At 39.5% G+C, this 17,104-nt stretch overlaps 1 protein-coding gene across 18 annotated transcripts in view; it reads right to left on the bottom strand.

The window, feature by feature from the left end:
* LOC105478386 (ENAH actin regulator) overlaps nucleotides 1-17,104 on the bottom strand; it is a 155,376-nt gene that overhangs the window by 70,764 nt on the left and 67,508 nt on the right. For 17 of the 18 annotated variants that reach the window (XM_071081313.1, XM_071081282.1, XM_071081277.1 and 14 more), the window contains one exon: nucleotides 880-1,045. In XM_071081313.1, coding sequence (XP_070937414.1) covers nucleotides 880-1,045 — 166 coding nt within the window. Of the gene's footprint in view, nucleotides 1-879; nucleotides 1,046-11,145; nucleotides 11,167-17,104 lie in introns of those variants that run through there. The other variant, XM_071081319.1, reaches the window with a different exon arrangement.

Here is a 17,104-nt window from a genome sequence, read left to right on the forward strand (position 1 = left end):
TCCTAAAACCCAAGGCTAATGCAGCATCTGTTTACACCATGCTACCACGCAATGTAGGGGAAACCTAGGAACCTACCTTTCTTTATAAGAGCTCAGCTGGGCAATGAAGAAGAAAATTTGTTACATTCTTTCTGCATGTGTAGCAGGATGATTTTTAAAGTCAGTTGATTCCAACTTCTTTGGTAAATATTTTTTCCCAAAGTATTTTGTAAATCTACTCTTTACAAAAGTTCTTACTATTAGTATATAGTTAATGCTAGTAAGACCTTATCTGCCTTTTCCTCTATCTACTGCTCTTGATCTGTTAAGGCCCAAGAAATCAAGTAATCAGATAATCCAGCTACTTTCTAGGAAATCCGAAGCAAGGAATTAGTAAAAGCTTAGCTGTCGCCCCAGACATGAACTGCAAAAGTCGAACTATTCCAGCAACCTCAATACCTACTATTTTTCTATCATATGTGAATTTAACAGTATTTTCTGAAACTATTTATACTTTCAACTCCCTCCTCTAACCCCATACCCCAAACTTTGCAGGAAACGAATTCCATAAACATACAATCTGCCACTTAAGTAGGGTTTTGTTTCTGTTTGTCCTTATTTTGCTTTAGATTTCAAAAACTAACTAATTGAAGGCCAGAAAATCTAATGAAAATTCATCATAAAAGAACTTATACTTCTACTTTTGTACAATTTTTTCTAAATCGTTGTTTAAGTTCAGGCTTCATAAAAGGTAGAAAGGGTGGAGAGACAATTTTATATTCAGTTTTTCCCAGAGAGACTATTTTGCTTAGAGTTTTAAAACTACTTTATTTTACGGAATATACCAAGTCTTTTTGTAATACTAAATCATTTTTAACAAGAACTGTAGTAAAGCCTTACCTGATGGTCCTGAATCTTCCTGCCCACCACTCTGAATGTGTTGTTGCCTGTATGGTGATAGATATGAACTCTGCTGAACCCAGTTGAGCCACCAGCTGGCACCCACTTCTTATTGGCATCATCATAAACCATCACAGCAGCTCTTGCCTGACAGATACTCTGTTCACTGTAAAAATAAAATAAAATATTCAAACTTACAATATTAAATATGCTAAGCGTTCCACATAGCCACATAAACCTAGAAGTCAGTCAACAATCCGTGCTGTTACTGGGTGCTGGAAACAACAATGGACAAGACAGAGGCTTCCTACCTTTATGCGTAGAGTCTAATGGTGAAGACAAACCAAAAAAAAATAAAGTATGATTAAAAGACCAAAAGGAGAGCAGGATCCATGAAGAACACTTAGATAAGCAACACAACAAATGGTTTCTTCTAAATTTGAGTATCTAATTCATTCACTAAACTGAATACAACTATTATGTTGGTTCAAAAATAATTGCACTTTTTGCTATTTTAATGGCAAAAACTGCAATTACTTTTGCACCAACCTAATACAAGTGTAAATTAATCATCTGCTTAATTGCATACATGTTTAGTATATTGATGACCTGTCTGTGATAACACTTTCTTTACTAAGAAAATTATTTTTATTCCGGGCTTGCTTTAAAGTCTGTAACAAAAAGTCTGATAATCAACCATCTGCCCCTTGAGACATAGAGTGGCCGTTAACAACCAATGGATGGCAGTGTAACTAAATTCCTCATTCCCCTTGGGCAAGATAACATCCTATGCTTCCAATTTCTTCATTTAAAAATGAAAATGTAAAATGAGATAATTTCTAAAGACCCCACTATATTTTAAATTCTAGCCTCCACGGATAAATATTAAAGGGGAAAAGGCCAATTCTTAAACATTAGCTTCATCTATCTCAATTATTTGTTGCCAAGTGAGACTGAGATACACAAATAAATAAAACAGAGACGCCGGGCACAGTGGCTCAATGCCTGTAATCCCAGCACTTTGGGAAGTCAAGGTGGGAGAATAACCTGAGGCCAGGAGTTCAAAACCAGCCTGGGCAATATATCAAGACCCCATATCTATATTTAAAATAAAATATAAAGATAATCTCAATTTGATCTTAAGCAATGGGTTCATCTTTCAAATATTCTAGGGTATTAGAATAGGTACATCAACTCTATGCTATTAACCCAATTAAAATAACTCAACCTCAATACAGACAAACCTTCTGATAACTCCTGATGACTTAACAGTCGTTAATGGAAATCCTCTGAAGCAGCTCATGTAACCATATCCTTCACAAAAGCACTGCTTATTCTACCAATTTTATCTCAAAAATTTTAAACAATAAATCATGTGGGTTCTTTCCTAAAAATTCTCAGAAACAGAAAGTCTTCCTCACACTCTCCCCTCTTACTCGTGCATCTGCCCCACCTCTTAACCCATCCAAGAGAGATAATGAAATGCAACTTTGCAGGAGATAGCATTTTATTCTTGTCCTTGGTGACAGAAGATCACTGAAGGCCTAAAGAGGTCACAGCACCGAGTAATAAAATTGCTTCAGAACAACAGGGTTATAATTATTTGTAATTTTCCATTAGAAAAATGTTTACAAAAACTAACTTGTAACAGTATTTGTGCAGCAAACCCACGGTAATGTCTAAATTTTTATGCTGCACTGACATTTTTGGTAAAATACTTATGGGAATAAAAACAAGCCAATGACTAAAACTTGAATTATTTTTAAAAGATGGATTAAAGGGCATTTGTCAGTAGCAGTTGAAAAATCTCTCCCATCATTCACAACAGAAATATTTTTTATGTGATGACATTTACATAATCCTATGGAAAGATTACATGAAACAAGCTAAGGCAAAGTGCCTCTTATACCTTACAACTCAAGCAACAAATTTACTGCTAAATGTAAATAACAATTCAATAAACAAATCTAGAATAATACAGGATAGTATTTTCCAGTTTTCAAATAATATTTTTGCAGTTACATTGTTTCCAAGATTCCCAAGATTCCCAAGAAATAATGTCTTGGGGTGTGGGGGCTGGGGAGGGACAGCATTAGGAGAAATACCTAATGTAAATGACGAGCTGATGGGTGCAGCAAACCAACATGGCACATGTATACTTATGTAACAAACCTGCACGCTGTGCACATGTACCCTAGAACTTAAAGTTTAATAATAAAAAAAAGTAAAATAAAATAACGTCTCTTTAAGAAGTGTCATTAAGATCACATAAGCTAAAGGAATACCTCGTTTTGTAAATAGGTCACTTCATGCTTCAAAAAACATTTTTAAGTATAAGAAATCTAAAACAAGAAAAGTTAGCTTTAATGGCCCAAAGTTTTCCTCTACTTTTTTTCTCCAAATGAACCTATCCAAGTAGCAAAGAAAAGTCAAAACTGCAAAAAAGTAATTGGTTTTCTGATGAAGATGAAAAGAAGTCTTCAAAATGAAATGTTAAACATTTCCAATTCTGAACAAAGCTGAGAATAAGAGAAGAAAAAATAAGCTATGGGTAAGAGCCGAGGTGTTACTGGAGAGGTAGTAATAGCCATGTGGGTATGTGGCACACTGTGAAGGGATTGGCTAAACCCAAATAACTGTGTAGTCCTAGAAGATATCAGGCACTGGCGGGGCACAGTGGCTCACACCTGTAATCCCAGCACTCTGGGAGGCCAAGGCAGGTGGATCATCTGAGTTCAGGAATTTGAGACCAGCCTGGCCAAGATGGGGAAACCCCGTCTCTACTAAAAATACAAAAATTAGCTGGGTGTGGTGGCAGGCACCTGTAATCCCAGTTACTTGGGAGGCTGAAGCAGGAGAATCATGATCACACCACTGCACTCTAGCCTGGGCAACAGAGCAAGCCTCCATTTCAAAAAAAAAGACATTAGGCACTCAGAGAAGCCACATCAAGGCCCAGCCAGGAAGAGATGGCACTGCCTGCTGGGGTTTAGTGACAAATGCAACTCAATCCTCTTATTCCTTTCCACAACATCTGAGGACCTCTTCTCACTAGAGACATCCTGTCGTGTAATAAAAATACAGCTGACCATTGAACAACATGGGAACTGCACAGGTCCACTTATACACAGACTTTTTTTTCCAGTGTGTTTTTCAGTATTTTTTCCAGTGTTACACTGGAAAAACTGTTCCTGCCTTCCCTTCCACCTCCTTCACCTCTCCCACTTACCCTTCCCAAGACAGCAAGGCCAAGCCCTCCTCTTCCTGCCCCTCCTCAGCCTGCTCAACATGAAGACAAGGATGAAGATCTCTATAATGATTCATGTCCACCTCATGAAAAGTAAATATATTTTCTCCTTCTTGTGATTTTTTAATCTTTTTTTAAATAACATGTTCTTTTCTCTAGATTACTAGAGAAAAGTAATCTAGAGATTACTTTACAGGCTCACGCCTGTAATCCTATCACTTTGGGAGGCCGAGGCGGGCAGATCACCTGAAGTGAGGAGTTGGAGACCAGCCTGACCAACATGGAGAAACCCCGTCTCTACTAAAAATGCAAAAAAAAAATTAGTCAGGTGTGGTGGCAGGAGCCTGTAACCCCAGCTACTCGGGAGGCTGAGGCAGGAGAATCGCTTGAACCTGGGAGGCAGAGGTTACGGTGAGCTAAGATCGCGCCATTGCACTCCAGCCTAGGCAACAAGAGTGAAACTCTGTCTCAAAAAGAATATGGTATAAAACACATATAACATAACAAAATATGTGTTGATCAACTGTTTATGGATATCTATAAAGCTTCTACTCAACAGTAAGCTATTGGTAGTTAAGTTTTTGAGGATTCAAAAGTTGCACTTGGGCCGGGCACAGTGGCTCATGCCTGTAATCCCAGCACTTTGGGAGGCCAAGGCGGGCAGATCATTTGAAGTCAGGAGACCAGTCTGGCCAACATGGTGAAACTGCATCTCTACTAAAAATACAAAAATTAGCCTGGCATGGTGGCATGCACCTGTGGTCCCAGCTACTCGGGTGGCTGAAGCATAAGAATCGCTTGAACCTGGGAGGAGGAGGTTGCAATGAGCCAAGATAGCGCTGCTAAACTCCAGCCTGGGTGACAGAGTGAGACTCTGTCTCAAAAAAAAAAAAAAAAAAAAAAAAAGTTGCACTTGGGTGCCAGAGTCCCTAACCTCCTCCACCCCTCTACTCGCCTTTTTTAACTTTTACAGTTCAAGGGTCAACTGTATTTGGTCTGGGGTCCTCAGTTCCTAGTACAGGGCTCCTTAAAGTGTCTTTGGTATACTAATGAGATGATTCTTGGCTGAGGGGCTTCTAGGTGGCCTCAGATGGGGCCAAGTAGCCAGAAATATCATGGCATGATTGGAAAGCTGGAACTCAGGCCCACACTTCCCACCCCATTACCTCCCCCTGCCAACAACTGGGGAAGGGAGATGGACTAGAGATGGAGTTCAATCACAATGGACAATGATTTCATCGATCATGTCTATGTAATGAAACTTCCATAAAAACCCTGAATGACAGGGTCAGAGGGCTTCCGGGTTGATCAACATATGAAGGTGCTGTGAGAGTCACACTTGGAAAGGGTAGGAAAAGACTCAACCCCCACACCCTCACACCTTGCCCTATGCCTCTCTTCCATTTGGTTATTCCTAAATTATATCCTTTATAATAAATGGTAATAGTGAAGTGCTTTCCTGAGTTCTGGGAATCATTCTAGCAAATTACCAAATGTGGGTTGGGTGGTTTCAGGAACCTCAGTATTTGCAGTTGGCTAAGCAGATGTGGGTAGCCTGGGCACTCCATTTGCAGCTGGTATCTGAAGCAGGAGCAGCCTTATGGAACTAAGCCCTTAACCTGTGGGGTCTATGTTAACTCTGCATAGTGTCAGAGTGAACTGAATTGTTGGGACACCCAGCTGGTGAAGGAGAAGAGACTGCTGAAGTAAGGAAAAAAGCCACTCACATACTAACTCCGATTATAGGTGTGATGCACAAAATAAATTAGCGGTAAGCAGTTTTAGACTTCATGGAGCCATGAACATCAAAAGCAGAGTAGATAAATCAATATAGAACTGGCTGCCAATATTTTGCCCTACTTGCCAGGTATGTGATGGGGCAGTGGTGGGGACCAACATAACTTATTTAAAATGATATTTTTGGAATCTAAAAATAGGAATATTTCAAAACAAAGACAAATCATTAAATGCAATAACATGAGCTTTCTAGACAATTCCCTCTATTATCTGTAGATTTTTTCCCCCCATCTCTCCCTGGACCAGTGAAATGCTTAGCCAAGGGCCTGCTTTAAAATATGGCTGGCCTTAGCCACAAGGGACAGTATTGCTGCATGGACACTGGTGAACAAATAATAGAGCAATGCATCATTTTACTACCATCCTATCTGCATCATGACAAGCCTCAAAATGAATACCCGGTCAAAGTCTTCAAGATTCTGAGTCAGTGAAGCAACTACGCAAAAGATTAAATTAGTAAATTACCAAGCAGTACTTGGTTATAAACAAAAACTTCACTTTTGTGACCCAATGCAATTGGTATATATAGTTAATTATACTTCATCTTCTGATGTTAATTTTGGTATTTTAAAATAAAATATGGCATTAAAAGGCTAGAAACAGCTCGTTTAACAGAGGGGAAAAAAAGGTCTAAAAACCAAGACACCAAATTACAATTTTGTGATTTTGTCAGCTGGTTCATTTCTGAATATAGTTAAGTTGACTGAGCAGGTATATGTGATGAGAACGCTTGCCAAGTTCTATTCTCATAGGTACCAGTGAATGAAGCAGTTCCTGGTACTTAAGCAGACTAAGGATTGCTAGGCTAGTCTTGTATATACTATTTACTGAGATCACAGTAAAACCAAGTTGTTAACAAATATCAATTTTCAAAGATATCACTTATTAATCATTACTTGTCAAAGAAAGCATGAATATGACAATACGTAGCACATAGTAGGCACTCTTCAAATGCTTTTTCAGCACATACTGTAATCTAACAAAATCCGACTCATCAAGACCTGGATCAAATACTATTCCTCTTATTAATTCTTTCTGGGGTTCCCAAAGCCAGAACTAATTGTTCCTTCCTCTGAGTTATCAGAATATTCATTAATCTCTCAACAACCAAGAACTCTCTGAGGAGGCAATATTTAAGCCATGGAAAGGACTTGAGTTTTACTCCAAGTGTACACTGGGAAGCCACTGAAGGGCTTTAAGCAGAACATGACCTACATTTTAAAGATAACTGTACCTACTACATAGAGAAAGAATTCAAGAAAGTGGCAGCAAAATCAAAACAGAAGCACAAATACCAGACTAGAAAAAAAGGAGGAACAGGAAAGCACCGGGGATGTATGTTGTAAGTACAACAGAAAGGATCTGTAGATAGATAGGATGCAAAGGAGGAGGCAATCAAAAGGAGGAAAAAAATTATGGATGCACCTAGTATTTGAATGATACTCCCAGTTAGTATGTGATAAGCTGTAAAGTATTAAAATGTACCACCACTGAAAGTCATGACCCAACTCATTTATTTAGAAACATGTCTTCATCACCTTTGAAAATGGAAAATATGTCATTCCTTCTTGAATCCCCTATGTGCAGCACAGAGTCTAGTCTGTAGTGAGTTATCAACATGTGCACAATAAGCTACTATACTATCAGCCTCTTAAAAGAATGTATCCTAAAGAAAGAGAATTAGCATCACGTCTGTTATGATACTGAGTCATTCTATGAACTAAGATGTCATTTATTCAGAAGATAAAATACTAAGAAATGACACTAAAAACTTTGGAATTTTAAAGACAGGATTTCCATCTTATTATCTGATGTCAATTTATTGGGTTAAGTCTACAATATTAGGATATTTCAAACATTAAAGAGGCTCAGAGTAAACACAACTGTGTTAGGTTTCAACTCAATTCCACAAATATTGTTCACATTTTTAACACAGGTCCTGGCATATAGGAAAAGTGAGTAAGACCATCTCAGTTAGAAAAGATTGTGGGCCGGGTGCGGTGGCTCACACCTGTAATCCCAGCACATTGGGACGCTGAGGCGGGTGGATCACCTGAGGTCAGGATTTCGAGACCAGCCTGGCCAACATGGCAAAACCCCGTCTCTACTAAAAACATAAAAAATTAGCCAGGCGTGGTGCCTTGTGCCTGCAGTCCCAGCTACTTGGGAGGCTGAGACATGAGATTTGCTTGAACCCGGGAGGCAGAGGCTGCAGTGAGCCGACAGTGCGCCACTGCACTCCAGCCTGGGTGACAGAGTGAGACTCTGTCTCCAAAAAAAATAAAAAATAAAAAAATAAAGATTGTGCATTCAGATAGGAATAAAAAAGTTTCCCCAAATAGGAAAGTGAACAATAAATAGCATGTGCTATATATTGTGTTAAGCACTAGATTAGCCTTTTCCTAGTCCATAGCACCAACACCACCACTCTGAAATCACCATCCTACAAATAAATGGAGGGATCACTCCAGAATCCTCCATGACCCTCACTGCTCCACACACACAGTCACCAAGGCCTGTCAATTATATTTCCAAAAGACTCCTACGATGCATCAGTATCCTTTGTTCACAATGCTCAAAAGCTTTAATTTGGGCCCTCCCTAGTTCCTCAACTGGATTATTTCAGTAATCTCCTTACCTGTATCTCTCACTGCAATCTTATTCTCCCCTCCCAATGCTTCTAGAGGGAAACTTTTACAAATAAAATCTGATCATGCCACTCTTCTGGTTAAGATACCTCAAAGATTCATTTCAGGATAAACTCTGGCTTCACAGCATCACATACAGGGTCCACTATAATTGGGCCTCTGTCTTCCTCAACATTTATTCTTTCTTTAAAATACTTATTAAGCATGTAATGTGTGCCAGACACTATTCTACCATCCTAGTGCTGGGAGCACATTGGTGTTCAAAATAGTTCAACACTACAGCAATAACACGCCTTCCCCTCTTCCTGACCTATCTGCCCCATTTTCATCTTCCCAGATACCTTCTAATTCTGACCTGTCCTTGAGAATTCAGAAAATCACCTCTTCTTGAAAGCTTTTACACTCCCCCAAAACAAGAACTTATTTCCTGTGCTCTCACAATATATTGTGCACATCATCTCTACCAGTATCAGATGTTAAACCCATGAAGGACTAGCACTGTATTTCTCCTAATTAAAGATTTGTGAGAGAAGTGGCCTGAAAAGTGGTGAGAGATACTAAGTATAAAAAGCAAAAATCTGTAAACTTGGAGTAAGAGCCCTGAAATACGACAGTGAAAGCTTCCTTTTCTGACCTCCAATGCCCAAATGGACAATCTCTCCACTCCTCCCCTTCCCATCCACAAACCATACCACTAGCACTCTAAATGCTCAGAGCTCAACTCATCACTCTGCACTGTTCTGCTCCCAGAGGTTAGACTGTACTTGAGAATCAGCTGTGCAGCCTGGGCAACATAGCAAGACTCCCACCTCTACAGAAATGAAAAATTTAAAACATCAGCTGGGCACAGGGGCACATGCCTGTAGTCTTAGCTACTTGGGAGGTTGAGGTGGGAAGATCACTTGAGCCAGGAGTTCAAGACCACAGTGAGTCATGATCATGTCACTGCACTCTAGCCTGGGTGACAGAGCGAGACTGTCTCAAAAAAAAAAAACAAAACAAAAAAACCCAAAAAAACAAACAAAAAGAATCAGCTGTGTTTGTGACCAAATGTATTCATTGTAATTGTACTTGTAAGTCTGCAATCTAAATATTATATAAATTGATATGATGTGAGTATACAGAAATACTATAAAAATTAAGTTAAATGTTTTGAAAAGTCTTTATCAAGGTAGGTCACTAAAAGGATCATACAAGTCTAGCAGAATTCTGTATTCAGAATGCTTTGCATATGTCTAAGTTCTCTCTCCACTTCAAATAAACCAAAGCTGAAACATCATTATCTGCTGGGACATGTTTTAGGAAGAAAAACAATATAGAGTTCTCATCACCAGACTAACACTAAAGAAAAAGCTTTACAGCAAAAGACTAAAGAATTAATTAATGCATACGATATAACAGAGACTAGAGTATTTAAAAAATGAGAGACACAACAGGAGCAAGCACACAGAGGGACAGCCATATGAAGAGGCAGCAAGAAGGCGGCCATCTGCAAGCCAAGAGAGAGGCCTCAGAGGAAACCAGCCATACCAGCACATCAATCTCAGACTTCCAGCCTTCAGAGTTGTGAGAAAATAAATTGCTGGGCCAGGCGCAGTGCCTCACGCCTGTAATCCCAGCACTTTGGGAGGCTGAGGCAGGTGGACTGCTTAAGCCCAGGAGTTCAAGACCAGGCTGGGCAACATAGCAAAACCCCATTCTCTACAAAAAATACAAAACTTAGCCGAGCAGGGTGGCAGGCACCTGTGGTCCCAGCTATGGAGGCTGAGGTGGGAGGATCACTGAAGCCTTGAGCCAAGATTGTGCCACTGCACTCCAACGTGGATGACAGCATTAAGACACTATCTCAAAAAATGTTTTTAAAAATTTAAAAATCTGCTTAAGCTTCCAAAAATAAATGAAAAATAAATATTTAAAGTTATATGTCATTTTTAAGGATACCAAACTTTATTTCAATTAACCAACCACTATCACTATTAGACCAAATTAGAGACTTATCTCCTTTGCCATTCCATTAAAAAAAGAAAGAAAAAAAATCTTGCTAAGAATCAGGGGAAAAAATCTGCTTGCTAGTTACAATTAGGTTCTGCCACAATGGCTGAGAGATTGAGGAATACAACAAAAACACTGTGAATGCCACTGACAATCAGCAGATGCAAATAACAGCAGCATACAAAGTTATTTTCTGCAAGGCAAGAAAACCATCTGGAATGCAGCAGTACCAAATATGCAGAAAGGCAAAACTTCCTTAAAGACCACATTAATATTTCACTCATCTTTCTGAGAAACAGAATAATAAATAAAAGGTAAAAATATCAATATGGCACTATTAAACTCTTTGTCCTACAACATGTGCAAAGTACAAATGCAGTCTAGTATGATGGATCCAGATTCACCAAAGAAAATGATCAGTCTAAATGATCATCGAAAGCAAGATGGCGTGATTTAAAAGAAAACATTTCAGCAAATCTATTGGATCATTCTGCAGGATGAAAAAAATCTCTTAAAGTTGGGGAAAATGTTAAGGTTAAATACAATAATATGTAGAAAAAGTACTTTAGAGAATGTACCTACCACATGTAGTCATGTGTGCTTAGGAGTAATCTTTTTTCAATAGGGAGTAATCTTTCAGGGAGTAATCTTTTCTCAATAATTCTTATGGTACTATTTGACTTCAATCATGAGTTCCTCTTACTTAAGTGACTCGGGCAATAAAAAGAACCTGTCCCTATCTGCAACATACCTGGAGACAGAGAATAATAAAGACAGTGAGAATGCACAATTTCCATATTCTTAGAACCACAAGAGAGACAGAGAAACTTGTAAAACTTATAAAAGCTCTGGAGACAGAAAAAAATAAAAAGAAACATTAACAGGCTGGGTACAGTGGCTCAGGCCTATAATCCCAGCACTCTGAGAAGCCAAGGCAGGAAGATCACTTCAGCCCAGGAGTTAGCGAACAGCCTGGACAAAATAAAGTGAGACTCTGTCTCCACAAGAAATAAAAAATAAAATAAATTAGCCAGGCACAATGGTGTGCACCTGTAGTCCCAGCTACTTGGGAGGCTGAGGTAGAAGGATCACTTCAGCCCAGGAGTTCAAGGTTACAGTGAGCTATTATTGAGCCACTGAATTTTAGCCTGGACAACCGAGTGAGACACTATCTCCTAAAAAAAGAAGAAAAGAAAGAAATATTAACAAACTAGTAAGATTAAGTATCTAGGATGGGAACCTGCTTTGTGTGTGCAACTCTAGCTGCACATCTACATAATGATGAAGACTTGGCCTGCTGCTAAGCAGCACAGAAAAAATTCAAACAATCCTCTCTTTCTTGTAATATGAAAGACTAATTAACAATGATAAAGCAAATGTAAAAATTAAAACCAGCTGGGCGCGGTGGCTCATGTCTGTAATCCTAGCACTTTGGGAGGCCGAGGCGGACGGATCACGAGGTCAGGAGATCAAGACCATCCTGGCTAACACGGTGAAACCCCGTCTCTACTAAAAAATACAAAAAATTAGCCGGGTGTGGTGGCAGGCGCCTGTAGTCCCAGCTACTCAGGAGGCTGAGGCAGGAGAATGGCGTGAACCTGGGAGGCAGAGCTTGCAGTAAGCTGAGATCCGGCCACTGCACTCCAGCCTGGGCGACAGAGCGAGACACCGTCTCAAAACAAAACAAAATAAAATAAAACCAACTGTTTCAGAAGAATGCATTCTACAACTGTCTATAAATATTTCAGAGGCTATATTTCAGAGTACTAACTGTAGGCACAAAAAATCCTATCAATTAAGAAAAATGTATCAGTTAATTACTGTCTAATAGAGACTAACTGCTCCCCAGTTAGTCAGTCATAAAGAATCTAAATCTCTTGGTTTACATTATGAAAGACCTAAACCCCAGAGACAATTAAGTGACATAAATAATTACTGAGCCAGTGTTGATACTAATACTACTACTAATAATAGTAAAAAAAAAAAAGGATATGTATATAGTACTTACTAAGTGCCATATATGGTTCTATGTGCTTTGCCTTTATTAATTCACTTATCTTTTCAACAATCTTATTTGGTAGGTACCGTTAATATCCCCATTTTACAGATAGGAAATTGAGACCCAAGAAGTGAATTAACTTGACTAAAGACATACTGTAGGGAGAGGCAGAAATGGGACTCAAAGCAGCCAGTCTGCTTCCAGGACTGGACTTGCAACCACTCTACTAAAAAAAGAAAGATTCTGGCCGGGTGCAGTGGCTCAGGCCTGTAACCCCAGCACTTTGGGAGGCTGAGGCGGGCAGATCATGAGGTCAGGAGATCGAGACCATTCTGGTGAACACAGTGAAACCCCGTCTCTACTGAAAATACAAAAAATTAGCCGGGCGTGGTGGCAGGCGCCTGTAGTCCCAGCTTCCAGGGAGGCTGAGGCAGGAGAATGGCGTGAATCCGGGAGGCAGCGGAGCTTGCAGTGAGCTGAGATTGCACCACTGCACTCCAGCCTGGGCGACAGAGCGAGACTCCGTCCCAAAAAAAAAAAAAAAGAAAGAAAGATTCTATCAACTATATTAGTTCCACAAAATTACTTCTTCGTATATTTTCTATTATTTCCACATTGTACTTCACGTTATATTAAATTTGAAGCTAAGAGGAAAGAATTTATTTGCTGAAATTTATGTTCTTTTCAGAAATAACCCAGGTTTATTTTAAAAGATTTCATTACTGAAGATATAATATTAACCTATAACAAAAACATGTCTAGAATATCAGATTTTTTTAAGGTAGAAAGAAGAAACTTATTTATAAAATTAATACTCCAGGGAAAGTTTCCTTCAAATAGAATCTCAACTTTCTTCAAAGAATTACATGAAAGACAAAATCTGTGGGAAACATTTTAGACATCAAACTATAGATACAGAGATTCACACAGGCATGCACACAGAAACATGAAGAATAAAATAGCAGCTACTGTTCCATGATTTTAAACTACTCCAATTTTGTTACTACACAATGTATCAGTTTAGCACATTACAGGAAGCACATGAACTTTGAAATCTATTAGACAATTAGAAGAATATTTCTTTCCATCTTTCAAAAAGAACAGGTAAAAAGAAATAATATACTTTCAGTTATAAATATTTTCATCCAAGTCAGTGTAGAAAAATATTGACTAGAAAATTAAGATAAAACTTCAACCTAAAACTACAGAAAAAGACCCTTTCAATGTTTAAAGTTTTGTTATGTTCCTTTGAGATGCTTTGCTGTTCTTATGTAAGACATCACAGAGCTTCCTAATGATAAACTTTGCTTTTAAAATTTCTCACCCTGCTGTGTGATTCTGGCTCCTACTCTAAGTATACACTGTAAGAAATAAAAATTTATACCTGCTTCTTCTTCCACACACCCTCAACTCACCAACAAAAAAAACAGCTATTAATGATCTGCACACCTCCTGGTATTCATGCCCAGAGACTTGCCCCTACTGAACAGAGTATGGCAAAAATAATAATAAATAATAATAATAATAATACATACACATACATATATGGAATAATGAAGGAATTATCAGGAATAAAATGAAGCCCTCAGTCTAACAGCTGGCATGCAACTAAATCCAACCCATTAATGTGAATGAGCTTAGAAGCAGATCCTCCTCCCCCCGTGATGACTTCAGTTGAGACTGCAACCCTCGCCAACATCTTGACTGCATTTGTGAAAGACCCTGAGTTAGAGGATCTACCTAAGCCAAACCCAGAATCCTGACCCTCAGAAACCGTGTAATACATATGTGATGTTTTCAGCCACTAAAACTTTTGGTGTAATTTATTGTGTAGCTATAAATAATACACCACCCCTTCACTCCCTCTTGCCTGACCCCAAGACCTTAAACTACTTAAAAGCCAAGGTTGGGCCGGGTGCGGTTCACTCCTGTAATCCCAGCACTTTGGGAGGCCAAGGTGGGCGGATCATTTGAGGTCAGGACTTCGAGACCAGCCTGGTCAACATGGTGAAACCCTGTCTCTACTAAAAATACAAAAATTAGCCAGGCATGGTGTCTTGTGCCTGTAATCCCAGCTACTTGGGAGGCTGAAGCAGGAGAACTGCTTAAGCCTGGGAGGTGGAAGTTGCAGTGAGCCAAGATGGCATCACTGTACTCCAGCCTAGGCAACAGAGAGAGACTCCTTCTCAAAAAAAAAAAAAAAAAAAAAAGCCAAGACTACCTGAGATTTCATAAGCTCCATGACTTTTAGCACACATATAGGCACACAGGGCTCAGATTCTTTGTCTGGCCACCCATCTTTTTTTAATTGGACTTGTAATTTTCAAAGATCAATTCCCAGTGCATCAGCAAACCTAAACCATCATTCACAGCATTAGAGTTCACAAAAAGTATAGACACCTAGAAATGGTCACAGAAAAAAAAAAAAAAAGTGGGAAAAGACTTCACTTGGCAACAAATACTTCCCTATCTTAGTAAATTCTCCCATTAACAAGAAACTTTTCTCAGTAACTGAATAGATTATTTCACCTGTTTCCTGTAGTTCTTCTTTTCCTCACATTATTTTCATGAAGTTATATGGCAAAGCCTCTCAAAATACTTTCCAAGCACCATAGAGTTAAAAATACTAAGTGTGGCTAATTTTAGCTATAATAAAGGCACCAGACAGAGCCAACTTAGGACAGATGTGGAAATAAAAATGGGGGATGAAAGATGGGGTGGGGGTGGAGGGTGGAGGGTGAGCCACACTGTTTTTATATTTTCACTTTGCAAAGTTATTACTTTCAATGAATGGTGTCAGCAAAAAACAAGTACCATATGAGACCAAGAAAGAAAACCTGAAGCAGAATACTATAAAATCTCAATCTGTTTTTCTCAGAGTGTAAGCAGGGAGGGTTCTGCTTCTGGCCAAGTAATGGCCACCTTTCCAAATGACCCTCCCATAGATAAAACTATAAACTCTGGATTAAAATTTAATAACAATTTTTTTTTGAGACACGGTTTCACTCTGTCACCCAGGCTAGAGTGCAGTGGCGCTCACTGCAGCCTCTACCTCCCAGGCCCAAGCAATCCTCCCACCTCAGCCTCCCAAGCAGCTGGGACCACAGGCACGCACCACCACACCCAGTTATTTTTCTTTTTTTTTAATTTTTAGTAGAGATGGGATCTCCCTATCTTGCCCAGGCTGGTCTCAAACTCCTGAGCTCAAGCAATCCTCACCTCTGCATAAAATTTATAGAACAACTATATGAAATGATATGATTTGGATCTGTGTCCCTGCCCAAATGTCATGTCATTGTAATCCCCAATGTTAGAGATGGGGCCTGGTGTGAGGTGACAGGATAATGAGGGTGGTCCTTTCATGAATGGTTTAGCAACATCCCCTTGGTGCTATTCCTCTGATAGTAAGTTCTCATGAGATCTGGTTGTCTTCCTCCTCTCTCTCTTGCTCCTGTTCCAGCCACGGGATGTGCCAGCTCCCCCTTTGCCTTCCGCCATGATTGTAAGTTTCCTGAGGCCTCCTCAGAAGCCAGCATCATGATTCCTGTAAAGCATCATGATTCCTGTAAAACCGTAAGCCAATTAAACATCTGTTCTTTATAAATTACCCAGGCTCAGGTATTTATTTATAGCAGTGAAAGAATACACTAATGCAGGAAAGCACTGGAGAATGAGAAGAAGGGAGTCAACTCTTTTCAGAAAGGAATAATATGGGGAGAGTTCTCTGATGTTTACAGCTTTTAGCCTGACAACTGGTCCTGGTCTGTGCTACATGGGAGAGCTAAAACTCCAACAGAAACCCCCACAGACTTTCTAGCTTAAAGATAAAAGGATAGAGTTCAGGGCAATCTATAGCTGCTGCAAAATGAGAGGATATTCCTGGGTGGAAAATGACCTAGTGGGCAGGAAGGAACCCCAAATTCTGTATATAAACTCTGCCTAAATTTCTGGACGATCCCTGATCTACTCATGTGTGGGCCGTTTCCAAGTAACTCAAAGAGCTGAACCAAAATATGACCCACTGCCTAAAAGACAGAATTTGCTGTTTGAGTCCAACCAAGTTATACAGATCTGTGGGACAGTATCATCGGGGCTAACATATTAATATGTGCAAGAATCTGGGACAACTCCCCACTCTCCGCAAAAAAGAGCAAACCATCTAAAACATCTAAAAAGCATCTAAAAACAACCACAAGTAGGTGTATCACAGTTGAAGACGAAGATACTTAAAATGGCTAGAGAAAAATGAAACTTCACATACAAAAGAACAATAAATTGGATGACCACAGACATCTTCATATTGTACTGCAGAAACAAAAGAGAGTGGACACAGTAAAACGACGTCTTTAAAGAGCTCAAATACGGCCGGGCGCGGTGGCTCAAGCCTGTAATCCCAGCACTTTGGGAGGCCGAGACGGGCGGATCATGAGGTCAGAAGATCGAGACCATCCTGCTTAACACGGTGAAACCCCGTCTCTACTAAAAAATACAAAAAACTAGCCGGGCGAGGTGGCGGGCGCCTGTAGTCCCAGCTACTCGGGA

Source organism: Macaca nemestrina, chromosome 1, assembly GCF_043159975.1.
Source record: "Macaca nemestrina isolate mMacNem1 chromosome 1, mMacNem.hap1, whole genome shotgun sequence".
Lineage (NCBI taxonomy): Eukaryota > Metazoa > Chordata > Mammalia > Primates > Cercopithecidae > Macaca > Macaca nemestrina.